General features: G+C 39.6%; 1 protein-coding gene across 1 annotated transcript; it reads left to right on the top strand.

Annotated features, from left to right (window-relative positions):
• The first annotated feature begins 749 nt into the window (after positions 1 to 749).
• On the top strand, positions 750 to 26,369 carry MCHR2 (melanin concentrating hormone receptor 2). The gene is made up of 5 exons (XM_030314594.1): positions 750 to 931; positions 10,018 to 10,227; positions 17,538 to 17,732; positions 20,131 to 20,250; positions 25,969 to 26,369. Exons 1-5 carry the CDS (start codon positions 750 to 752, stop codon positions 26,282 to 26,284), a joined length of 1,023 nt encoding a protein of 340 aa, XP_030170454.1. The 3' UTR covers positions 26,285 to 26,369.
• The last annotated feature ends 483 nt before the right edge of the window (positions 26,370 to 26,852 follow it).

Genomic DNA, 26,852 nt, shown 5'->3' with positions numbered 1-26,852 from the left:
TTGGGGGAAGTCTGTGGGTCATGGGATAATATGTATTCTATTCAACTGTAATAAATAATGCCTCCCCGTGTTCCACAGTGGTATATCAATTTACACTCCCACCAGCAGGGTTTTTTTCTGGGCTCCAAATCCTCACCAACACTTGAAACTCTCAGACTTGAGACATCATCCCCTACTAGCTACAGTACTTTCCCTTCCTACATTGTCCCTTACTGAGCTAACTCTTATTCATCCTTTCAGATAGTCCAAGAATCATCTCAGGAAGTCTTATTGCATTCCATTCATAAATAATCAGAGTTGGTGTTCCCCATGCACTTTATTGCAGAGACGATGTATTTAACAACTTAAGTATTGCAGGGGTTCTAGCCAATACGAGTAGATACACAGACCAATAAGAACAGATACCAGCTGTAAACAACCAGTACCAGGGAATACTGAGTAAATATCAGCAATGTTCAAAGAATGCACCACAATAAGGCATGATAACATATGCATAATATCACAGTACACTGTTCTGTAATTTCCTATTTACATATCCCCTCTGGTAATCTGTGAGGCCATTATGGACAGGGAGTAGTAATATTCACCTGAAATCTTATGGTGCATCAATTCTTGTTGCAAAGAAGGCCCCAATAATTTTTTTTAAATTAAGTTAAAGAAAAGCTGTGTTCACGGAACTGCCTCAACAATTCATTAAATAAATCACATCCTATTCTTTCACAGGTTTAACCACTGGAAATTCATGAACAATGAATTCACTTTACTCATCCTGTTGGAACACCTCTGCTGAACTTTTGAACAAATCCTGCAATAAAGAGACTGCTTATCAAACCCTCAGCATTGTGGATACAGTTATCCTCCCTTCTATGATTGGGGTTATCTGTTCACTGGGGCTGGTTGGCAACATCCTCATTGTATTCACTATAATAAGGTAAGATCTTCTTATTCTTTTCTGTAATTTAGGCACATTCTATACTCCCTAAATGAATCTCTTTCCCTCTATAGGATTTTTCCTAATGAAATCGGTTTGGAAATATTTGGTTAAGATAATTAAACAGGATTCTACAGATATTTTCATCATGTATTAAGTAACATCTGAGTTGTAAAACTCAAAATGAAAAGGCCTAAGCCAATGCTTCCTGCTGGGTTAGGGAATTTTCTCAATCTTAACACCATATCAGATCACCTGAGGAGCTTTTAAAAATCTTAATACAGCGGCGCCTGGGTGCCTCAGTCAGTTAAGCATCTGACTCGGTTTCAGCTCAGATCATGATCTCCTGGTTCATGGGTTCAATCCCCATGTCGGGCTCCATGCTGACATCATGAAGCCTGCTTGGGATTCTCTCTCTCTCTGACCCTCCCCTGCTCATTCTCCCTCTCTTTCTCTCTCTCTCTCTCTCTCTCTCTCTCTCCCTCATTCCCTCCCTCTCTCAAAATAAATAAACTTAAAAAAAAAACTTCAATACATAGTTTCATCCTAGACTAACTAATTCAGAATCTCTAGAGGTGGAGCCCAGGCATGGAATAAAACTTCAATGCAACCATTCTATTTTCTGGCAATAAGAGTTATCCTAACAAGTTGCCCTGGTCGGTTGATGAAAGAGACTCTATTTCACTCATTTGAGCAAGAGAGATACTCTCCCTGATCACCCAAAGATTCAGGCAGTCATAGATGGTAGGCTCTTCCCTTCAGCGTAGACTACCCCCATGTAGGCCAAACTGAGAGACATCTGCTCCCTAGTACCTCCTGCCTTTGCTTCTCATCTCCCACCTCCTTCAGGTAATTTCCTTGTTCCTCTCAAACCCAGGGCATAAGGTTCAGCCTGGAAAATAGGAATAGGTTACTTATTTCCTATGGGTTTTGACACATGGATTCAGAGTTAGTGTACATGTGCCCCATCACTACTTGATATTTTTGCTATCCTGATTATTTTCACATTTAAGTTTTACTTCTTTTAATCAATATAAGATGTTAAATGTAATTATCCTGGTCTCCAATCATGCTTATAACCATCATAAAAAAAATTGTCCATGTTTCTATATAAGAAAACACTTTTGAGAGTACCACTTAATAATAGTGTTTTCAGCATATTAACACATAATTACACCAATCTTTTGTGTAGCATATTACACTTACAAAGCACAGTTGTAAACCCACTTAATCCAAAATAGCAGTACAATTACTCTACCCATTTAGGCAAAGAGACTTAGGAGAGAAAATAACTTGCCCAGCATCACACAGTTAGTGACAGTCCTGGCATTGAACTCAGATCCCAAGATTCAGAATTCCCATGAACTCGGATTCCAAATTCTAGGTTATTTTCTCCACATTAATAAAAACAAACAGAGGAGCCTGGGTGGCTCAGTTAGTTGAGCATCTGACTCTTGATTTTGGCTCAGGCCACGTTCCCAGGGCCATGAATGGAGCGCCGTGTCGGGCTCCATGCTGAGTGTGGACCTGTTTAAGATTCTCTCTCTCTCTCCCTCTGCCCCTCTCCCCAACTCGGGTGCTATAAATATATATAAAAATAAAAACAAAAAGGGGCTGCTGGGTGGCTCAGTCCGTTGAGCACCCAACTTCAGCTCAGGTCATGATCTCGAGGCTTGTGAGTTTGAGCCCCACTGGGCTCTGTGCTGACAGCTCAAAGCCTGGAGTCTGCTGTGGATTCTATCTTCCTCTCTCTCTGCCCCTCCCCTGCTCGCGCTCTGTCTCTCTTTCAAAAACGAATAAATATTAAAAAATAAATGAAAACAAATAAACAAGTCATCAAAACTAGGAAGATGGTTGGATTTACTATGTACATACAAGAATTTTCACAGAATCAATTAAGAGCAAAAGCAACCCAGAGAGGATGGTGATGCAGATGACTTTCACTATTCCGGAGAAAGTTCATAACTGGTCACATTCCCCAGGTGGCTTCCTATCAGCCAGCCCACTTGCAAATTTTTTTTAATGATTGCCTTTTTTTTCTAACTCTATTTACTTATTTTGAGAGAGAGAGAGTGAGAGAGAGAGTGCAAGTAGGGAAGGGACAGAGAGAGAGGGAGACAGAGAGAATCCCAAGCAGGTTCGGCTCTGTCAGCAGTGTGGAGCCTGACACAGGGCTCGAACTCATGAAGTGCAAGATCATGACCTGAGCCAAAATCAAGGGTCAGATGTTTACCAACGGAGCCACCCAGGCACCTCTCAAATTTTTATTGTCATTATCTCTGCAGTTAAGTGTAGCACATCAATGGTATTTACACCATCCATAATTGAAGATTTATTTGGTATATTAGAATTCTACTCTTAATGAATTCAAGCATTTCTTATTGCATCCTGTAAAGCCATTTGTGAACATCAAGCATTTTAAAATATTTTTTTAAGTGCTGTAAGTAGTTCAACTCAATACATATTGCTAATACCTATTGCAAACCCAGCACTAAGTGTTATACAAATACCAAAGAAATGCGGTAGCATCTGACTCTAAAAAGTTCAAAGACTAGTAGAAAAGCTAAGATTTAAACACATAAAATAATTTGAAAAATAATACAAGACATTAAAAACAATCAAGTGAAAAAAAAAATATGCTTCAAATATTAAGTTCCAGGAAGGAAAACAGAAGTAATCAGATATTCTCCGGAAGCATCAAGGAAACAATAATGCCAAGTAGAGAGTTTATAGTCAGAAACGGGAATGTTTCTCGCTCTCCCCTGTTTGCCTGTTTCTCCTGCCCACTTCTCCTTCCATCTTCCCTCATACCCCTCAGGATCTTTACTGTCCTCTCCCGGAGATACATATAGGATGTCTCACATCCATAGAGCCCCACTGATGAGAAATCAAGTTATCATGTGTTGGCCCTACAGAAATGGTTGCATTTTTTACAGGCAATTTTTATATGCAGAGACTCTTCAGTGTTAGATTTCAGGCCCTGTGACAAGCTGTTGAAGAGATATTTGGGGCTGGAAAAAATTCTTGGTTCCCCTCTAATTACACCAATAGACAATGGCCTGATCTTATCTACTTAGCTGGAGACAAAGCTGGAAAAAAGAATAAATGTGGAATGTGAACTCTTCTAAAAGTCAGTACTTGAGCTATAATTCCTGGAAACAGATTCTCAACATAAAGCAAGTAATCATTTAACTGGAAAAAAAAAGAAAACCTGAGCCATCATACTGACCAATTTATTTGCAATGGTTGTGAAAAATCTGTCCTTTCTTCTTATCATTACCATTTTATAGATAATATGTGAGAAGATACGTTAATGGAGCTTTTAAGATGAATCTTTTAATCTTTCAAAAAAATTTGGGAGCAACTTAATTTTAATTTTTATTACTAGGACTTTAATATTTTTCTTTGTAAATTGCTGTCCAAAAAGGTATTAGTCTTTCAAAAATCATTTGAAAGTAAATTAATTTTAATTTTTTTTTGGCTTGGAATTTATCTAACACTTTGTTTTTGGAAAATTGCTCTCTAAAAATTTTAAGGCAATTTGTATTAATATTTTCATCATGCCTTGCCATGATCTTTTATTTGTTACCTTCTTAACAGATGGGTGGCTTAATTAAAATATTAAGATTACACTAAAAATAAGGAGAAGTTCCATTTATGATGAATATTTGTATCAGAAGAGGATGAACAGAACTGAAAGTCAGTAAGATCATTAGCGATACTAGGAAACAAGAAATGAACTAACTTCTGACTTTGCCAAAGGAAGACTAAAAACATATAAGAAAAAAAAATAAGTTTAAGAAATATGGAGTTTCCAGAATAAGAGGTTCTATGTGGCCATTTAAAAGAGTAAGAAGCAAATTGTGCATTAGGAAGGTGACTATAAAGTAGTGAAGCCAGATCATTATTAGTTGGTCACACTTTAAATTCACAGCAGGTCAAAAGAAAGCCAGATTAGAAAATGTAGGAGGGAAACTGGGCCAATTATAACACAATCATTTCCCCCTTTTATTCTTCAGTGGGAGACTAGTTACACAATCCCATTACACAACTCTGCTCCACAGTCATAGTGGGCCCTGGGAAGCTACTTCCATAAAGGGGAGGATGTTCTTCTCCATCAGATCCCTACCCCCACCTCCTGAACACATCTTTCACCTGTCGACTGACAGTCTACTGACAGAGACTCTCCAAGGGATGCCCTGTTTCCTGATAAATAAAAAGTCCTTGTTCTGTCATTCCCTGACACTGTCAAGTCAATGAATTCACACTAAACCATGAATTCTGAAACACCTTACTTTTAGCCCTCCCAGTGGTATCTACATTTTATACAGAGATTACAAGAGGGTCAGTACATTAACCTGAAGCAATATTAAGAATCTAATACTCTTTTTTTAATGTTTATTTATTTTTGAGAGAGAGCAAGAGCACATGCACATGAGTGGGGAAGGGGCAGAGAGAGAAGGGGGACAGAGGATCCGAAGCAGGCTCTACAATGACAGCAGTGAGCCCAATGTAGGGTTCAAACTCACAAGAGATCATGACCTGAGCCAAAGTCTGACGCTCAACCCACTGAGCCACCCAGATGCCCCAGGAACACAAATGATCTAATGGTGGAATACCAGTTGCTAAAACAGACAGGAAGATTAAAAAGTTAGAATAAGACCCCTTCATTTTTTCTACCCAGCTTAAATCATAACTACTGGTTCCCTCTGACCCAGCCCTCAGCCATTCTCAGAGTGTCAGCCATATGTAAGTTCTTGTTGGAGTTAACCATACTCTTGCTGCACACATATCCTATATTTCAGATGCTATAGAACCTTTCAGCCACATCTGTTCACCCGACGTGGAAAGTTGTTGGAAGAGCCTCATTGCAATGGTCCAATGAGCCAAGAAAACTCTGGAATCTAAAGGGGTTGAATGTCTTTTCCTAGGACATAAGGAGGGCATAGAAATGAAAATGGAATTGCCAGTTAGGTTCTCTTTCAACTGTATCCCACTATGTATCTAGAGCAGCATTGGCAAGTATGTCATTCTACTCTCCCATTCCAAACTCTCCCATCCATACCAGTCATCTCTAATCTGTGCACAGATCTGTCCTGTAAGTAGTGACTGTGCAAAGATTCAGAATTCTTCTCATCACAGTGCTTCACAAAATCACTACTAATCCATTGGGGTTTTTCCACAAGTGGGATTTAATTCAACTAGAGTTAAATGTCAGACATCAACCTGAAGATACACAAAAGCAGGAAGCTTTGGGGATACCTGGGTGGCTCAGTCAGTTGAGCATCCAACTCTTGATTTCGGCTTAGGTCATGATCCCAGGGTCCTGGAATCAAGCCCTGAGTCAGGCTCTGCACTGACAGCATGGAACCTGCTTGGATTCTCTCTCTCTCTCTCTCTCTCTCTCTTTCTCTCTCTCTCTCTCTTTCTCTCTCTCTCTCTCTTTCTCTCTGCCCTTCCCCTGCTAGCTCTTACTCTCTCTCAAAATAAATAAACATTTAAAAATAAAATAAATAAAATTTTTAAAAATCAGGAAGCTTCTACCATGTCCTACCACCATCTCCCACCCTAACACCACCACCCCTCTCCCAGCCCTGAGCTGGATGGAGAAAAGAAAATAGGTAGTTTTATAGACCCCAGGAATCTAGACTGTCTCGTGGGAGCTGTAGCCATAAAGGGATCTGGGATAATGGAATTGAGGCTATAGGAGGAAGATGGAGCCATGGAAGATGTGCATCCACTGCCAGAGATGCCAATAGCTTAAAAGGATAAGAAAATGCCTTGACCCCTCCTCTCCTCCCACCCTCCAATTTCCCTCCAACAGTGCTTCCTACTGGCCAAAACCAACCAAAAGCCAGTTGGCTAGGACACCTAGGAACAAAGCTGGAGAAGAGTGGGAAAAGGATCTGAAAGCAAGTTGATCAGCAAAGCAGCCTCCCGCATGTGTGGTGTTATGTGTTTTATTTAATCCATAGCATATGTTGTTATTTATGACCATAAAATGTAAACATGTTATTAACAGTCATACTACTGTTTAAACACAAATAATAGTTATACTACTATTATCCAGTAGATAATCATTGTAATCACTTGGCATGATTCCAGCATATTTCTAAACAAATGTTGAAATAAATTATTTAAATGTTAAATAAATGTATGCTATATACATAATTGGGACTTTTTTACTTAATCAGTATGTTTCCCTTTTGATTAAATATTCTCACAAACTATGATTTGTAACAACTACATAATTTATTGTAAGGTACTGTGCAATACCATAATTTATTTTATCATTCTCCAAATTAGTGAGCATTAGATACGGCCATGTTAACCATATGGAAAACATGTTAGCTAAAAGGATCACTAGTCTACATTTTTTATTTTAAATGTTTGAGTCATGACAGAAATTTAATGAAGTCTGGCAACAGAAAATCTGGAGATGAATTAGACCTAAAAAAAAGAATGCAAGTTGTATAGGTAGAAATTTTACAATTTCTCCTTAATTTTTTTAAAATTTCTATGCTGTCACTCTTACACAGAAAGCAATGATAAATATAATGTGTTATTTTTATTGCCCTATCTATCATCTTTTGCCCAGATCATCATTTGCTTCAGAATTCTCCTTTTCTATACAGAATATCACCTAGAAACACTTTATTTAATTCATTTTAATTGCCACTTAATGGCTTGCACTGTCCTCCACAATGGTACTAACATAATTCATTATCAGTTGATGATGGGTACCTGTCTAGAGAAGAGCCAGGGCTGTGAATGAATCTAATTGCTGCAATTAGACCCTAAGCAACCACTTAGAGTTTATATCCTAATTCAAGTGGAAATAACATCTGTTTATAGGCTAAAATTTATGGGGGATTTTATGGTGTTTTGCTTTGTTTTTTGTTTTTTTAATGTGGAACTCTTTCTACCTGACCTCTGGGAGCTATTCTGCTCCCCTGTCCCCTCCCCATCTCCCACTGCCAGTGGCCTGGTGAGGACAGAGGATGAGAGACCAAGGACAGTCACTTGGCTGATCTTTTGGTTGACATCATCTTTTCCTCAAATCTCTTCTCATTCTGGATCTTTCTGATATGAGTCACCAACCTGCTGGGGACAGGGAACCAACATGCTTTATAGTGTCATCAACCATGCCCGAAGTGTGGTTGCTGAGTAAGTATTCGATGGCAGTAACTTCCCACACAGTGTGTGCTTGCCAGGATCTGGAGAAAGCATCCTCTCTGATTTGTTTCACACAAGGATTTTATGGCTTAGAAATAAAGTTCACAGGCTGTAGAATTTTCAGCTCATGGATAATAAAGACACACATTAGCTTCCAAACCACAGAGCAAAGCCGTGTATTCAGAGTGAACTAGCAATTGTGGCATAATCTTAGGGCTAATTTTTATGTGCTCTGTACAGTCTTATTTGTCCTCAGTTCAGATGCCACTTCTGCCAAGAAATCTGCTTTGACTGTCTCCAGGGGAGGGTGCAGGGGCCCCTTTTGTGTGCTCCTTGCGCTTGCTCTAGCTTTCTCTCACCACACTGCAGTGATCTTTATTTATACACATCTAGACTACAAGCTCCTTGATGTTAGAGTTTATAGATTATTTAGCTTTGCAGCCCCAGAGCACAATATGATGCCTGATACATAATTGGTGCTCAATAAAATCTTCGTTGAAGTAATGAATAGCATCTCCCAAATAAAGATGTTACCTTTTTATTACTGAATGTCCTAACGCCTTGAAGATAGGGACCAAATGAATTTTTTCAATGTTTATTTTATTTATTTTGAGAGCAAGAGAATGCACACACATATGGGAGGGGCAGAGAGAGGGAGAGAGAATCCCAAGCAGGCTCTTGCATCATCAGCTTGGAGTCCGATATGGGGCTCCATCTCATGAACTGTGAGATCATGACCTGAGCCAAAATCAAGAGTCAGAGCCTTAACTGACTGAGCCACCCAGATGTCCCATGGAACCAACTAAATTTTAAATTTAAATTTCTGCCCTTAGAAAATTCTTTTGCCTACAGAGAAGAGAGCCACATCTAGACAGCATCGAATGCACTCCCCCCAGCAGGGGTCATGAGATTATTCTCCATGCCCTCTAACAGTTTACTCTTCAGATTTCTTCTCCACACTGTCTGGATTTCATGATCTTAATTCATAGTCTTTGCTATTGGGTTAGATATTATTGGAATATTTCTAAGTAATGGTTGAAACTTTTTAACAATGATCTGTTAGTATATGACTTAAGCTTCAGTGGGGAAAAATGCATTGTATAATGCAAACCACTTATTTTCCCTGTTCAGCTGTTTTTGGTGGCAGGGATAAATAAGGAGTAAGCCTTTTGCCTGATGGAGCTTGGAACTGGTATAATTTGTTTCTATGTAGAAATTACCCCCCAAAACTTAGTGGTTTGAAACAATCAACATTTTTTATCCCACACAGTTTCAAGGGTCAAGAATCCAGAAGCAGCTTAGCTGGGTGGCTCTGGCTCAGGGTTTCTCATAAAGTTGCAGTTAGCTGTTCTCCAAGGCAACAGTCATCTTGGTGGGAGCTGAAGCATCTACTTCCAAAGTAGCCTACTCACATACCTGGAAGACTGATGCTGGTTGTAGGCAGGGGGCCTCAGTTCCTCTCCATGTGGATCTCTCCAGAGTTGCTTGAGTATCCTCCCAAGATGGTAGCTGGCTACCCCAGAAAGTGATCCAAGAGAGAGCAAGGAGAAGGCCTATAATGCCTGTATGCTCTTATGTCACACATTGTCATTTCCACCATATTCCATTTGTGAACAGTTGGTTACTAAGTTTAACCACACTCAAAAGGAGATAATTAGGCTCCATCTTTTGAAAGCAGTATCAAAGAATTTGTGGACATATCTTTAAGCCACCACAGAAAGTTATCAGGTATATAGTTCAAAATGTTTAAGTACACACAAGACTAGACATTCATACATGAATTTGTGTAGGTTTTCCTTTAATTTCTTTTAAAATTCATTTAGACAATTAAAAATTTGTAACAGGTGGCATAAATTGAACAAGGTGCATAATTTCAATATCAATCCTCAGTTTCCCTGCTTTTCTTTCAGGTCCAGGAAAAAAACTATTCCTGACATTTATATCTGCAACCTGGCTGTGGCTGATCTGGTCCACATCATTGGAATGCCTTTTCTTATTCATCAGTGGGCACGGGGAGGAGAGTGGGTGTTTGGGGGGCCTCTCTGCACCATTATCACATCCCTGGATACTTGCAACCAGTTTGCCTGTACTTCCATCATGACTGTAATGAGTGTGGACAGGTAAGTGATGAAACTCTGAAATGGCTTAACATAATTCAGAAGTGCTTGTGCTTTCCCATGTTTATCCCAGTTTAAGCAACATCTGCTGGTTTGTAACAGCAAAGTTCCTCTTACTTTGCTTACTTCATTGTAGGACTTCAGAATATTTTTTCCAACTTTCATAGAATTATATTTTTAATGGAAATTTTAAAACACTAAAATCTTTTTCCTATTCATTCTTTACTTCAGTATTATTTCTAATTCACTGCAAGATAAAGATATCTTGAAATCATGAAATGTTAGAAACAAGAATGAGTGTCCCCCGTCATTCTTGCATTAAGGAAACTGAGGCCCCAAGAAGTGAGGGTATGTTCTGAAGGCACACAGGAAGTCAATGGCAGAACTGAGAACTGAAGTATGTCTCCTTACTCTCTGTCCAGGGCTATTTTTGGTATGTTCAATGTCTCACAGACTCTTGTTATCACTTGGCAGTTTGAAGGAATCTGGGAAGTAAATTTGGGCTCCTGGATAGCTATGAAGAGACATTGCAGTACCAGGAAGACCATATTTTACACCTTTTACACTCATCATTATATGAGTTAACACAAATGCTGATATTTAATTAACATCATTAGAAATGCATTAGACTGTGACCTGGAATGTACCATAGCCGTATTCACCAACCATATAAGCTAATGTTATTCGAGGAAATGACAGTGATGGTGAGTACTTATGGAGCCAGGGAGTGGTGGAGCCCAGTTCCAAGCTGTCTCTAGAGATGGCAGATGGCTCATAACAACTTTATCATCTGACCTCTTCAGGAAGCAGGCAAGCTAGGATGTCCCTGCATTATCTAGATGCAAGGACCTCCAGACTAGGTCTTAGCAACATTCCCCAAATAGAAACAAGCCCTAAAGATACAGTAACATGCAAAACAGGTATGGTCTCAGAGAACAACTCACTTAAAATCTCCATCCATCTTCTTCCCATACCAACCCCAACCCAGCATACTTGACCCCCTCTTGCTCTGATCTACATTTTCTTTCTCCTTTGTTTCCAATATATTATATAGTATAATTTGCTTTTTGTTTGGATGTGTGTGTGTACTGTTTATTGTTCAGTTTCCCCTACCCCTCAAATGTAAATTCCATGAAGTCAGGGTCTTTGATCACTAATAAATCCCAAGTGTCTATGTGACAGTGCCTGGCATATAGGTGCTCAAAAAATACTGACAAATGAATGACTGTCAGTCTTGAGTGCTATGTTAAATTTCCCTGGGTCCTTCCAGGACCTCTTCCTGAGCTCTGCCTCTTTTTCCACTCCATGTGTGTCTTTGGGGTGAGGACGTAATGATCAGTTTTTCAAATGAAAAAACAAAGGAATAGTGAGGTTCATAGAAATCATTCAGTGGATCATTATTCAGACATGAATAATGATGGTGATGTTTAATGCATTTTTTATATCCTACTGCTTTTCTGCAAAAGAATTCTCAAAATATAGACTGTGCTTCTCAATTTATAATTAACAGCACATTTAAAAATCAATGTAGGTCTGTTTGGTTCATCTGATGCCAGCCATTGCTGACAATGTCTTAGGTAAAGCCTGGTGAGCTTGGCCGGTGTTCCAACACAGGGTGAGGGCTCAGCAGAGGACAGGCCCACTGAAAGAAAGCAATCTAAAGCACAGGTATTACCAGTCATAAGCACAGGTATTACCAATCATAATCCCATTCTCAGAGATAATAAAAGCTTATTCATACCCTGTACCCTGAAGGCAGGAGAGTTTTTCTTTAAAGAAAGGAAATTGTACCTCTTCTGTAAACCTCTTACTGCAAATAAAGTGAATGGACGTGGTCTGCACTGAAACAGACCAACTGTATACATTCCCTAATGTTCACCGGTTCTTTTCTGTGAGTGTATGTGTACATGTGCATGTGTGTCATATATATGAATGTCATTTTTTAATTTTTTCATTCTTTTTTTAATGTTTACTTAGAGAGTGAGAGAGAGAGAGAGCAAGTGGTGAGGGGCAGAGAGAGAGAGAGAAAGACAATCCCAAGTAGGCTCCATGCTCAGCACAGAGCCCAACATGGGGCTCAATTTCATGACCATGAGATCATGACCTAAGCCAAAACCAAGAGTTGACACTAAACTGACCGAGCCACCAGGCACCCCTTAATGTCACTTTTTTAGTCTAATGGACACAGTATGCTAAAATTTTATTTTAGAAGTAAGGCACTTGAATACTTATCCTTCTCTCTGTCCTCACTCTAGAGATTACATGGCCAGAGAGAAATTAAGAGTCTGTAAAACTGAACCTTTTCCTTCTTGGCATTTCTTACGGTTCCAGCTGTACTAAATGCATAAAACTTCAACAAAATCTGAGATTTTGTAAAACAGAAATGGAGTTTTCTTTGCAAGGCCATAACCATGGCATTGGCCATGTCAGTGCCAAGAGTAAGCCTTATCACTTACACATTTAAGTCATTTTAAATGTTTATTTATTTTTTGAGAGAGAGAGAAAGCACATACATATGCACATGCAAGCAGGGAACATTTAAGCCATTCAAGCATTGCCAATTTAACAGATCAGAAATTTAAAATGCATTTGAAAATTTCTCTCCTTCTTTCTCTGATTAATAATAACTACAGGTGTGTGGAATATTTCAATAGTAGGTTCCTACCTCCAAACAATACCCATATTTATTCTTCCAATCCATGAGCACAGAATTTTTTTCCATTTCTTTATATCTTCTTCAATTTCCTTCATAAACTTTCTATAGTTTTCAGCATACAGATCTTTTACATCTTTGGTTAGGTTTATTCCTAGGTATTTTATGATTCTTGGTGCAATTGTGAATGGGATCAGTTTCTTTATTTGTCTTTCTGTTGCTTCATTATTAGTATATAAGAATGAAACTGATTTCTGTACATTAATTTTGTATCCTGTGACTGTGCTGAATTCATGTATCAATTCTAGCAGACTTTTGGTGGACTCTATCCTGTTTTCCATGTATAATATCACGTCATCTTCAAAAAGTGAAAGCTTGACTTCATCTTTGCCAATTTTGATGACTTTGATTTCCTTTTGTTGTCTGATTGCTGATGCTAGAACTTCCAACACTCTGTGAAACAACAGCGGTGAGAGTGGACATCCCTGTCGTGTTCCTGATCTCAGGGAAAAAGCTCTGTTTTTCCCCATTGAGGATGATATTAGCTGTGGTCTTTTCATAAATGCCTTTTAGGATGTTTAAGTATGTTCCTTCTAACCCAACTTTCTTGAGGGTTTTTATTAAGAAAGAATGCTGAATTTTGTCAAATGCTTTTTCTGCATCGATTGACAGGATCATATGATTCTTATCTTTTCTTTTATTAATGTGATGTATCACATTGATTGATTTGCGAATATTCAACCAGCCCTGCAGCCCAGGAATGAATCCCACTTGATCATGGTGAATAATTCTTTTTATATGGTGTTGAATTCGATTTGTTAGTATCTTACTGAGAATTTTTGCATCCATATTCATCAGGGATATTGTTAAAATGTCAATACTACCCAAAGCTATCTACACATTCAATGCAATCCCAATCAAAATTGCACCAGCATTCTTCTCAAAGCTATAACAAGCAATCCTAAAATTTTTATGGAACCACAAAAGACCCCGAATAGCCAAAGTAATATTGAAGAAGGAAGACAAAAGTGGGAGGCATCACAATCCCAGACATTAGCCTCTACTACAAAGCTGTCATCATCAAGACAGCATGGTACTGGCACAAAAACAGACACATAGACCAATGGAATAGAATAGAGACCCCAGAACTAGACCCACAAACGTATGGCCAACTAATCTTTGACAAAGCAGGAAAGAACATCCAATGGAAAAAAGACCGGCTCTTTAACAAATGGTGCCGAGAGAACTGGACAGCAACATGCAGATGAAACTAGACCACTTTCTTACACCATTCACAAAAATAAACTCAAAATGGATAAAGGACCTGAATGTGAGACAGGAAACCATCAAAACCCTAGAGGAGAAAGCAGGAAAAACCTCTGACCTCAGCTGCAGCAATTTCTCACTCGACACATCCCCAAAGGCAAGGGAATTAAAAGCAAAAATGAACTATTGGGACCTCATGAAGATAAAAAAAACTTCTGCACGGCAAAGGAAACAATCAACAAAATTAAAAGGCAACCAATGGAATGGGAAAAGACATTTGCAAATGACATAACGGACAAAGGACTAGTACCAAAAATCTATAAAGAACTCACCAAACTCCACACTCGAAAAACAAATAATTCAGTGAAGAAATGGGCAGAAGACATGAATAGACACTTCTCTAAAGAAGACATCCAGATAGCCAAGAGGAACATGAAAAGATGCTCAGCGTCACTCCTCATCGGGGAAATACAAATCAAAACCACACTGAGATACCACCTCACGCCAGTCAGAGTGGCTAAAATGAACAAATCAGGAGACTACAGATGCTGGAGAGGATGTGGAGAAACAGGAACACTCTTGCACTGTTGGTGGGAGTGCAAACTGGTGCAGCCACTCTGGAAAACAGTGTGGAGGTTCCTCAAAAAATTAAAAATAGATCTACCCTATGACCCAGCAAAGCCCTGCTAGGAATTTACCCAAGGGTTACAGGAGTGCTGATGCATATGGGCACCTCTACCCCAATGTTTATAGCCGCACTTTCAACAATAGCCAAATTATGGAAAGAGCCTAAAATGTCTGTCAACTGATGAATGGATAAAGCAATTGTGGTTTATATACACAGTGGAATACTACTTGGCAATGAGAAAGAATGAAATATGGCCTTTTGTAGCAACATGGATGGAAATGGAGAGTGTTATGCTAAGTGAAACAAGTCATACAGAGAAAGAAAGATACCGTATGTTTTCACTCTTATGTGGATCCTGAGAAACTTAACAGAAGACCATAGGGGAGGGAAAGGGGGAAAAAAAGTTACAGAGAGGGAGGGAGGCAAACCATAAGAGACTCTTAAAAACTGAGAATAAACTGAGAGTTGATGGAAGTTGGGAGGGAGGGAAAAGTGGGTGATGGGCATTGAGGAGGGCACCTGTTGGGATGAGCACTGGGTGTTTCATGCAAACCAATGTGACAGAAAAATTTCATAAAAAAAAAAAAGAGATACATTAAAAAATCAATACAAAAAAAATTTTGTAAACATCCAAAATATTAAATGTATATACCTCCAGATGAAAGCTGCCTAAACTCTCATAGATGGCTACTTTTGTAAATATATTCTCTAGAACATCAAAAGTCAGTAAGCAGGAGCCAAATCCCCCACTCAACAAATATTTATTGAGTATGACCATAGGTCAGGAACTATGCTGGATACAAATGATACAAGAGCATTAAACTAATAGTCAAGGTTCCTGCTTTCCTGGGGCTTCCATTCCCGAGATGTAGACAGACATTAAGTAAAGAGTCACACAGCAAATGTGTATTTCCACACAGTGATACATACTAGGAAAGAAAAGCCGAGTTCCCCCACCATCTACATTTATAGTCATGGGCCCTTGTATAGAGTAAGTAGTCAAGGGAGGCTTCTCTGAGACACACAGACTATTTTTTTAAATAATATTTTAAGTTTATTTCTTTATTATTGAGAGAGAGAAAGAACACAAGCTGGGGAGAGGCAGAGAGAGAGGGAGACAAAATCTGAAGCAGGCTCCAGGCTCTGAGCTGTCAACACAGAGCCGGATGTGGGCTCAAACCCACAGACCCACAGACCATGAGACCACGACCTGAGCCGAAGACAGACACTCAACCGACTGAGCCACCCAGGCGCTCCGAGACACAGACTATTAAATGGAGACTCAAAGGAAGAGCAAGAGGAAACAGAGGGAGATTCTGCCAGGCAAGTAAGACAGCATGCACCTGGCCTTGAAAGGGGAGAGAGCTTAAAGGAAGGCCATAGTGAGACTGGAACGAGCTGCAGCCTGAGTGACAGGCAGGGCCAGGTGAAGAAAGACTTGGCAAATAATGGTAAGAATTCTGAATTTTATCTGAAAGGAGATGGAAAACCAGTGAGGGGTTTTCAGGTGGGAGAAGGAGGGTGTTGGGGTGAAGATATAACCAGAGAAGATTCCCTTATCTATTGATGCCATGACTCCATTATCCTTTCATCCCAGACAAAATGATGGTTGGGCTGCTGTACAATCACTACCTCGTGGTTGTACACAAGGGAGGGAGGGGTCCTTCTCTCCTCAGCCACAGGTAATGAAGGTGCAATGTGCAGGATAGGAGCAGCTGGGGTACCCTGGGCCACAAACGTCTCCCTGAATGCCAAGGGGTCCCTTAACTAAGTGTCCCTTAAAACGTTCTGCCTCTCATGCAAAATTGAAAGAACAGGGGACAAGCAATTTTTTTTATTTTTAGAAATCTTAAGTAGCTCTACAAAAATTAAATAACCACCAAAACATGTTTTACATTTATTTGATGTGTATGGATACTCCCTTCCAACACCCCCACCTCCAGCAAAACTGTGCTTTCACAGATAACCTTCCTTCTGGGTCTAGGCTGTTTCTCACCTTTTAGCTTTCAGTTGGCTCTGAAACATTCTTGGACTTGCTGGAGAACCAAATATATTTAATATGTCAGGACTTCAAGCTTCATTAATGATTATGCTTTTTTCCTGAATTAAAAATGGGGGGAAAAAGAAAAGAAAGAAAACCCCTTCCCCATGAAATTAGCCCATTTCCCCTCTTTGGCCTGCAGCCTAAATTCCTGGAAATCTGCATTGTCTGCACTAGTCATGTTGGTTTATCCTCACTGTGATTCCCATGGACTGCTTTCCAAGAGCCTGGGGCCCCCACTGGAAAGTCATCTGGGCAGAATGTCTGTCCCCATGGGCCAGAACCTCATCCTGCCTGGGGACTCTCCTACCAGCCAGTGCACTTGCCTCCTTCCTGCCTCCGTGTCAGTAAATCCTACTGGGAAGAAGGCCCCTCTCTCCTGGAGGAAATCCCCGCTCAGAAGCAAAGTTTCCCAGAACCCAGCCTACATGGGAAGCACTTTTGTAAAGACAGAGTTTGCACAGGGCAGAATTTTACCATTATCAGTGTGTTCGGGGAAGTGACAGCTATTTCAGTGAGTGGTTTATTCAGACTTGCAGGGTCAAGAGTTGTTTTCTCTACAGGTACCAGCCAGCTCTTAAAAAATAGAACTTTCTTTTACCCTGATAGAGGTGTGCTTCAGGGAAGATAATAATACTAATAATTTACTCTTGTCATGAACCTTTCATCCTGGCAGCTCAGCGTTTTATTGATTGTTCCCAAACCCTTCTTAACTGGCTTTGCAGGTACTTGGCTCTCGTCCAACCATTTCGACTTACAAGTTGGAGAACGAGGTACAAGACCATCCGCATCAATTTGGGCCTTTGGGCAGCTTCCTTTATTCTGGCATTGCCTGTCTGGGTCTACTCGAAGGTCATCAAATTTAAAGACGGCGTGGAGAGTTGTGCTTTTGATTTAACATCCCCTGACGATGTACTCCGGTAGGTTGTTAAAACTTAAGAAAAATAGAGTTGAATTAAGTTGTGAAGTGCTTCATCCTCCTTGTCAACACGTGGGCAGCTGCACACAGTGTCCTTGGGGATCCTCTAAGGGGCAGTCTCCCCGCTTCGCTTTCTGCTTTCCACAATCAAGTTGGTAGCCTGATTTTAAGGAGAGGGTAACCTTTAGAAAAAGATTTGGAGTTTAATTATGTAGCCTCAGTGGACACAAGTATATTTAAATATGGATTTTAAAGATCCATGGCAACCAGACACAAATCAAGGGAGGAATGCAAAAATCAAGGGAGGGGCAAAATTTCCAAAAGGGTCTAGGCGTTACCAAGATTCCAACCTTAACAGTGTGCCACTGGAGTTTGGTTTAAGTTTGCCCTCCCTCCCAAAAGATATATTCAAGTCCTAATTCTTAGTACCTATGAATGTGACCTTATTTAGAAATAGGGTCTTTGCAGATATCATCAAGTTAAATGAGGTCATACTGGATTCGAGTGTGCCTTAAATCCAGTGATTGGTGTCCTCAGAAGGAGAGTGAGGTTTGAAGAGACACAGAGAGGAGAGAGCCTGTGAAGACAGAGGCAGGGATTGGAGTGATGTGTCTACAAGGGAAATAACACCAAGGATTGCCAGAAACTACCAGAGAGGCATGGCATAGATTCTTCCTCAGAGCCTCCAAAAAAAACCCAACCCTGCCAACATCTTAATTTCACACTTTTTTTTTTTTTTTTGAGAGAGAGAGAGAGTTGGGGAGAGAGGAAAAAAGAGAATCCCAAGCAGGCTCTACGCTCAGCAGACCCCAACTTGAGGTTTGATCTCACAACCGTGAGATCATGCCATGAGCTAAAATGAAGAGTTGGACACTTAATTGACTGAGCCACCCAGGTGCCCCTTAACTTCTACCTCCACAACTGAGACAATAACTTTCTGTTGCTTTAAGCCACCCAGTCATTTGTTACAGCAGCTCTGGGTAACTAACAAGGCAGCCAATACAGCTTATTTCTCACATTTTAATTTGAAAAGAAAAATTAAGTCAAAAATTTTTGTTCGAAATTTTGAATATATCCTTGGAGTCTATGACTAAAATTTTTTGACCGCCTACTACAGGCTACGTATTATGCTAGGTGCTTTTCACATACATTATCTCCAGTCAATTTGGAAGATTCCTTTTTCCCATCTACCACTTGTCAAATAGGTGAGTCATTTCTGCGTCATGTAGTCACAGCCCAAGAGGGATGGAGGTAGAGGCCCTTGCAAGGCTACAAATCCAGTAACAAAAATCTCCAGAGGACCACAACATCAGTAGGAGTGATTGTTAATTCATTATTTTCTCCCACCAGCACTGGCAGCACTCACAGACAAAAACCATCTGCCAATCTAAAGGTGAAATGGTATTTAATCACTGGTGGCTGACAGATTATTAATATGAACCCCAACCTGTCTAACAGAGCAGCACAACCTGAGATGTCTAGAAGACTCAGCCTGTGTCAAAGAAATAATAATGACTGACTGTTTTGCACCAGCAGCTGCATCTGCTGGTTTTGGTTGGTTATCATAAGGGCAATCCTGAGGTTCTAGCCTCTGTTGTTACTCCCCAGAATTAAGTTCTTATGGTGAACTGAGACTGGAACCAATGTGTGGCTTTCAGTGTCCCTCTGCTCCCAGGTGCTCTCCCTGCGGCACCCTGTGCACACCCACCCAGTGTGGGCTGCCTTCTTTCACCAACACCAAGCTTCTTCCAGGCAGGAGGATACCTGGAATCCATGCAAAAATGGAATTGGCTTACCTGAGAATTTTCCCCAGGGGATCTCAAGGAAAAGACTGGCTCATTTCACAACAGGCCCTTTGAGAGGCCATCGGGGGTCTTGATTACAATGGTGGGCTGTGCAACTCAACTGTCTTGTGGATTCAAATCCCACCTCTCCTACTTACTAGCTGGATACCCTCAGGCAAGCCACTTAACCCCTCTGTGCCTTAGTTTGCTCTTCTGTAACAGGAGAATACTAATGGCAATTGTAATCAGGCATTGAACAGATTCAATGGATTAAAATATGTCAAGTACTCAGATCAGCATACACTATATAATAAATGCTACTTGCTGTTCCGTATTGTTGTAGATAACACTAAAGATAATGGTAATAATATGTATTCTCACCTGTTTGTACTCAGTAGTGCTGGGCTTGGCTAGAGAACAGATGAGCACCATTGTTGGCAAATAATGAAGAGCAAGACTTCTCTACATAAAAGCAGCCAAGATCTTTAACTTTTCGCCCAAAGACTTTTATCCTGAGCCCTGAGAAATTAGAAAATCATGCCTCATAAACTGTAAAAGCCAGTTCCTGGCAATGTGAATGTAACAGCCATGTCTTCTCTCTCTCTCATTTTACAGGTATACACTTTATTTGACAATAACAACTTTTTTTTTCCCTCTGCCTTTGATTTTGGTATGCTATATTTTAATTTTATGCTATACTTGGGAGATGTACCAACAGAATAAGGATGCCAGATGGTAAGTATTTACCCTATTTTGTTTTATTTGTTGAAAGAACAATTCAGAGATCCTAAGACATCCACAACAGAAATTTAAACAACAATCACTTGAAACATACCACATTTAGACATACGGGCATTAATGTTTATATGAGGCATTTTCTGAAATAAGATATGTTCTGAAGCAGCTATTTGAGGACCTCCCAGTGATAAATCTTGCAATACTAATGTTATAGTTTCATAAAAATCTAAACAGAACTCAATATACTATTAAAAGAATATTCTTATATTTGTTATCAACGTTACTTAAATGTTTCGTTTGTACACTTTGAAGAGTTGTGTACATATGTAAATATCCTAGATGCCGTGTATAACTTTCTAATTTTGTGCTTAATTTTTTAATTTGGAGGAAAAGAATCTCATTAATACTTGAATATTTAGGACGAGATTAATTAGGACTGAATAAAACCAAAGATTTACCTTAAGACAATAGACTTGGGAAGAAACTTTAAAAATAGTTGTCAGTAAAACTGTATGAATAAATCTAAATTGTTTTCTACTTGAAACTGTCTATATCAAGTTAAATAAGTCAGTGAACACATAACATGTTGGATTTTAAGACAAATATTAAATTTTGTCTTTAGAATAGATTACTGTATTTTGGAAAGACAAGATCACTAGATCTCCCACACATCACCCCCTCTTAATCCTATTTCACCCATCCCCCCACCCACATCCTCTCTGGCAACCAACAGTTTGTTCTCTATATTTAAAAGTCTTGGGGGTTTTTTTCCCCCTTTAAAAAAAAACGTTTACTTGTTTGAGAGACAGAGAGAGAAAGAGAAAGTGGGATAGAGACAGAGAGAGAGGGAGAGAATCCCAAGCAGGCTCTTTCACTGTCAGCTTGGGGCCTGATATGGGGCTCACAAACTGTGAGATCATGACCTGGGGCCAAAACCAAAAGACAGATGCTTAACTGGCTGAGTGCCCTAGTATCCCAAAGATTTGGGACCACTGTGTTATCATTTTTATTTGTGTCCACATTTTTTTATTTCCTGTTTGATTTCTTGATTGACCCACTCATTATTTAGTAGTATGTTATTTAACCTCCATGTATTTGAGCTCTTTCCAGGTTTTTTCTTATGGTTGATTTCTAGTTTCATAAGTATATGGTTAGAAAAAGATGTATGATATGACTTTGATCTTTTTGAATTTGTTGAAACTTGTTTTATGGCCTATTCTGGAGAATGTTCCATGTGCACTTGAAAAGAATGTGTTTTCCACTCTTTTAAAATGGAATGTTCTGAATATATCTTAGTTCCATCTGGTCCAGTATGTCATTTAAAGCCACTATTTCCTTGTTGATTTTCTATCTGATCTACCCATTGATGTAAGTAGGGTGTTAAAGTCCTCTATCAGTGTATTCCAATCAATTACTTCCTTTATGTCTGTTAATAGTTGCTTTATGTATTTGGGTGCTTCGATGTTGGGTGCATAAATATTAACAATTGTTATATCTTATCGGATTGTTCCCTTTATGATTATGTAATGTCCTTGTTTGTGTCTAGTTACAGTCTTTGTTTTAAAGTCTATTTTGTCTGATATAAATAATGCTACCCCAGCTTTCTTTGTACTTTCATTTGCAAGGTAAATGTTTTTCCATCCCTTCACTTTCAATCTGCATGTGTCTGTAGAAATGAAATGAGTCTCTTCTATGCAACATATAGATGGGTGTTACTTATTTATCCATTCAGTCACCCTATCTTTGATTGGAGCATTTAGTCCACTTACATCCAAAGTAATTATTGATAGGTATGTATTTACTGTCATTTTCTAATTTTATGGTTGTTTTTGTACTTCTTTGTTCCTTTCTTCTCTTGCTCTCTTCTCTCATGGTTTGATGGCTTTCTTTAATGATGTACTTGGATTCCTTTCTTTTTTAAATTTTGCACATCTATTACGGGTCTTTGATTTGTGGTTATCATCAGTTTATATATAACATGTTACGCATATAGCAGTCTATATTAAGTTGATGGTCACTTAAGTTTGAACCCATTCTAAAAGCACTAAATTTTTACTCCCACCTCCCCAGTATTTTAGGTATATGGTGTTATAATTTACATTCTTTTATTTTGTGAGTCCCTGGGCTGATTTTTATAGATATACTTATTTTTTCTGCCTTTCTGCTTTCTACTTTTCTTACTCCTACTTTCAGTTTTTCCTTTCCACTCAAAGAATCCCCTTTAATATTTCTTATGAGGTTGGTTTACAGGTGATGAATTTCTTTAACTTTTGTTTGAGATATGCTTTATCTCTCCTTCTACTCTGAATGATAGCCTCACTGGACAGAACATTCTTGGTTGCGGGGGCTTTTTCTTTCAGCACTTTGGATATATCATGCCACTCCTTTCTTGCCTGCAAGGTTTCTGCTAAAAAATCAACTGATAGCCTTATGGCACTTTCCTTATATGTAAATGTTTTCTTTTCTCTTGCTGCTTTTAAAATTCTCTCTTTATCACTGTTTTTGCCATTTTAATCATTATGTGTCTTGGTGTGGATCTCCTTGGGTTGATTTTGTTGGGAGCCCTCTGTGCCTCCTATATCTGGATGTCTGTTTCCTTCCTCAGATTAGAGAAATTTTCAGCTATTGTCTCTTAAATAAATTTTCTGCCCCCATTTCTCTCTCTTCTCTTTCTGGGATCCCTGTTAATACAAACGTTATTTGTATGCTTGACTGTGTTGTTGAGTTCCCTTAATCTATTCTCATTTTTTATTATTCTTTTTCTCTCTCTCTCTCCTATTAAGCTTGATTGCTTTCTATTATTCCATCTTCCTGATCACTGATCCATTATTCTGTTTCCTCTATTCTACTATTTTATACTCACTTTGGTAGCACAAATATCTTTATTCTGCTATTAATTCCCTCTACTGTTTTTTTTTTTTAATTTCAGTAATTTCTCAAGTCCAGTGAGTATCTTTATAACCATTACTTTAAATTCTCTATCAGGCATATTGCTTATCTCCATTTCATTTGGCTCTCTTGCTGTGATTTTGTCCTGTTCTTTCATTTGAGATCTATTCCTCTGATTCTCATCTTGTCTAGCACTCTATGTCTATTTCTATGTGTTGGGGAAATCAGCTACATCTCCTGCTTTTGAAAGTGATGTCCTAATGAAGAAGGGGTTCTATAGTGCCCTGCAGTGCAATGTTCTCTGTTCATCAGAATCTGCTGCTTCACGGGTGTCTCCTATGTGTGTTGCATGTGCCCTACTATTATGGCTGAACTGCATTTGACTTCAGTCCAGTCATTTGCAATGGCTCTCTGTCGGTGGTGGGCAGAGTTGGGTCCTGTATTGTTAATGGATCAGTATGGGGCTATTGTGGGCTTGAGTTGGGTCAGACCATGCATCTGCCAGAGATGCAATAACATCAAACTACAGGGGACTCTCCCTGTGTTGTCTCCTGAGAAGCTTTCATTGGTGGTCAGGGACTATAGTCAGACCAGATGTCTGCCCCCAGTCCACTGCTGGAGCCACAGTGAAACTTCTGTGTGTGGTTATCTTCTTCTCTCTCCAGGACAGAGTCACTTTGTTTTTGTTTTTGTTTTATTTTTTAATGTTTTTTTTTTTTTTTTGAAGACAGAGAGACAGAGTGTGAGGGGTCAAGGGACAGAGAAAGAAGGAGACACAGAATCCAAAGCTGGCTCCAGGCTTTAAGCTGTCAGCACAGAGCCTGATACTGGGCTAGAACTCACGAACCACAAGACCATGACCTGAACCGAAGTCAGACACTTAACCGACTGAGCCACTCGGGCACCCCAGACAGGAGTCATTTTGGACTGACGCTGGCCACTGTCAGGGCTGCTTACACACTGCCAAGCTTGTGGCAGTGCTTTGGATGGGTTCCAGCCAAAGGCATATTGGAGGAGGCAGGTCTGCAGGAGAACGTGGGGGTGGGGTACACTTTTAGCAAGCTAGGTAGAGAGTGTTCATGCTGGTTCCCCAGGTGTCCATGCTCTTTTATTCTTGGATAAGTCTCCTAATGATTTCTGCCCCTCCAGTACATGTTCTGAGATTAATAAATAAATCACAGAATTTTTCAAACTGCTGCTTCTGTGCTGTATCTACAAGGGACTGTGGTTGTGCTCTCTCTTTAGGGGTGGGAACTCAGTTTCCTTCCGCCCTTTAACTCTCCCAGAGATGAGCCTGCTGATTTTTAAAGTTCCAGGTATTAAGCCTCACTGATTGTAAAAACTTGTGAAGTTAAGCCCCTCTGTTTTTAAATCCAAATGTTGTGGAGATTCGTCTTCCCAGTTCAGATCCCCCCTGCCTAGGATGTCTAGTGTAGGCTCTGCTCTTCTGCCTTCTTCATGCTTGCAGCTTCCTGCCCTCCTGTGGACAGCCTTACATGTCAGTTTTGCTCCTGACCACACCTTTGCCCTTCCTACCATTTTTGATGTGGCCTCTTCTCTATGATTAACTATGTAGAGTCTGTTCTGCCAGGTTTTGGGTCATTTTCTGGGTTATTTACAACTGATATGGGTGTTATCTGTGAGATGAGGTGAGTTTAGGATTCTCCTAACCCACCATCTTCCCTGGAAGTCAAATAGGCGATCAATTTAACCATCAGTCAAAATATGTGGCAAACTCTGGTGCCAAAGGTTTAGGTGTTTTATTGACCCATGACATTTTTTCCCACTTAGCTTCCTGAAATTCTCTGGTAATGTTGCATTCCCATTTAGAATGGGAAAGGGAAGCAGCCACAGTTATGGAAAAATAATTTAGCTTCTAAATGTATCACAGGCAGCTGAGCTGGGAAGACAGTTGAAATGGAATCACATGGAGTATTAAGACACTGACAGTTGGAGAGGATGCTTGAGCCCTTTTAAGACCATTCTCCAAAACAGATCACTTTGTTCCCAGCACTTTCCTCAGAAATGCAAAGAGCATCTTATGAAACAAATCTCATACTGTCCAATTACCCCTCAAAATGCAAATAATTAGAGCAATGATGGTGCCTACTCAGATAAGCTGCAGAAGAATCATTATCTTACAAAGATTTTCAGTTGCCGTGCTTTTTTTTTAATCATTCCCTGGGCTTTTTCATCTGCTTCAACTACGTCCCTGGGACATTTCTATTAAATATCTAAATATAACATGATAAAACTTGGGAAGTTTCAAATTTTATCTGGAATAATTTTAAATTAATAGAAAAGTTCCATAAATAGTACAGAGTTCCTATACAGTCCTCACTTCGTTCCTCCATGAATATACTACCCTGCCATGATGCATTTGTCCAAGCAAAGAAAATGTCATTGGTACATTACTACTAACTAAACTCTACCCTTAATTGGATTTCTCCAGTTTTTTCATTAAAGCCTCTTTCTGGTCCAGGATTCAATGCAGAATACCACATTGCATTTAGTTGTCATGTCTCCCCAGTCTCCTCTAGTCTATGAGAGTTTCCTGCTCTTTCCTTGTTTTTCATGACCTCGAGGGTATTAAGGAGTACTGGTCAGGTATCCCATAGAATGTTCCCAATCTGGACTTGCCTGATATTGTATCACAATTAGACTGTAGTTATGTGTTTTGGGGAAAGATCAGTTCTTCTCATCACAACACATCAGGGGGCTCATGGTAACTGCATGACATCTCTGTTAATGAAAGCTCTAGGAAATCATTGCCCCATAATTTCTATGGTTGTTTATGTTCTGTCTATCCTAATGCTTCCTTTGTAGTTATAATCCCAGTGTTCCAAAGCAACGAGTGATGAAGCTGACAAAGATGGTGCTGGTGCTGGTGGCAGTCTTTATCTTAAGTGCTGCTCCCTATCACGTGATACAACTGGTGAACTTACAGATGGAGCAGCCCACGCTGGCTTTCCATGTGGGTTATTATCTCTCCATCTGTTTCAGCTATGCCAGCAGCAGCATTAATCCTTTTCTCTACATCGTGCTGAGTGGAAATTTCCGGAAACGCCTGCCTCAAGTGCAAAGGAGAGTGACTGAGAAGGAAATCAACAATATAGAAAATACCTTGAAATCCAGCTTTTAGGAGAGCACACGTATCACCAAAAGTCTAGATAGGCTTGTCTATGTTATTGGTATTATTAGAAAGAGCAGGTGAAACAGTGTGCTTATGTCCATCCTTCCTGTGTATTTGTGACTCTCAGTAGCATGGAATGGAAGTGTAACCATTCAAATGCAATGAGTTTAAAATGCTAACTTTAGTAAGATGTAAAATATTTGTTCACGTTGGGAGTATAGAAAGGGATAGTCTAAGATCCCTGAGCTCCATGGTTATGGGTGTTACTTCAGCATATTATAAACTAGTCACTGATAAAAGGGCCATGACTATTGACTGAAAATTCACCAAGGAATCTGGCCTTGCCATCCATGCTTTGGCTTCACAGCAATAGTGCTCTTGAGATTCCTAGGAGGGGAAAACCTTATCATGAAGTCTTAAATTTGGCCATTTTTTATCTACAAAATTTCATATGATTCAATCTAATGCCTTCAATAATCAGCTCCATCTGTTAGCATAACAGTTACCATGTATTGAACATATGCAATATGTAAGGTTACATGTAACAAACCCATGAGGTAAGTATCAACCCAATTTA

This window comes from Lynx canadensis, chromosome B2 (genome assembly GCF_007474595.2).
Source record: "Lynx canadensis isolate LIC74 chromosome B2, mLynCan4.pri.v2, whole genome shotgun sequence".
In the NCBI taxonomy this organism is placed as follows: domain Eukaryota; kingdom Metazoa; phylum Chordata; class Mammalia; order Carnivora; family Felidae; genus Lynx; species Lynx canadensis.
Note: the sequence above shows the minus strand (reverse complement) of the source record. Positions and strands in the feature narration are given on the sequence as shown.

Coding starts and splice junctions, on each gene's coding strand:
- MCHR2 (XM_030314594.1), top strand. CDS start 750: ATGAATTCACTTTACTCATCCTGTTGGAACACCTCTGCTGAACTTTTG. Junction 10,228..17,537: donor ACTGTAATGAGTGTGGACAG/GTAAGTGATGAA, acceptor CTGGCTTTGCAG/GTACTTGGCTCTCGTCCAAC. Junction 20,251..25,968: donor CAGAATAAGGATGCCAGATG/GTAAGTATTTAC, acceptor CTTCCTTTGTAG/TTATAATCCCAGTGTTCCAA.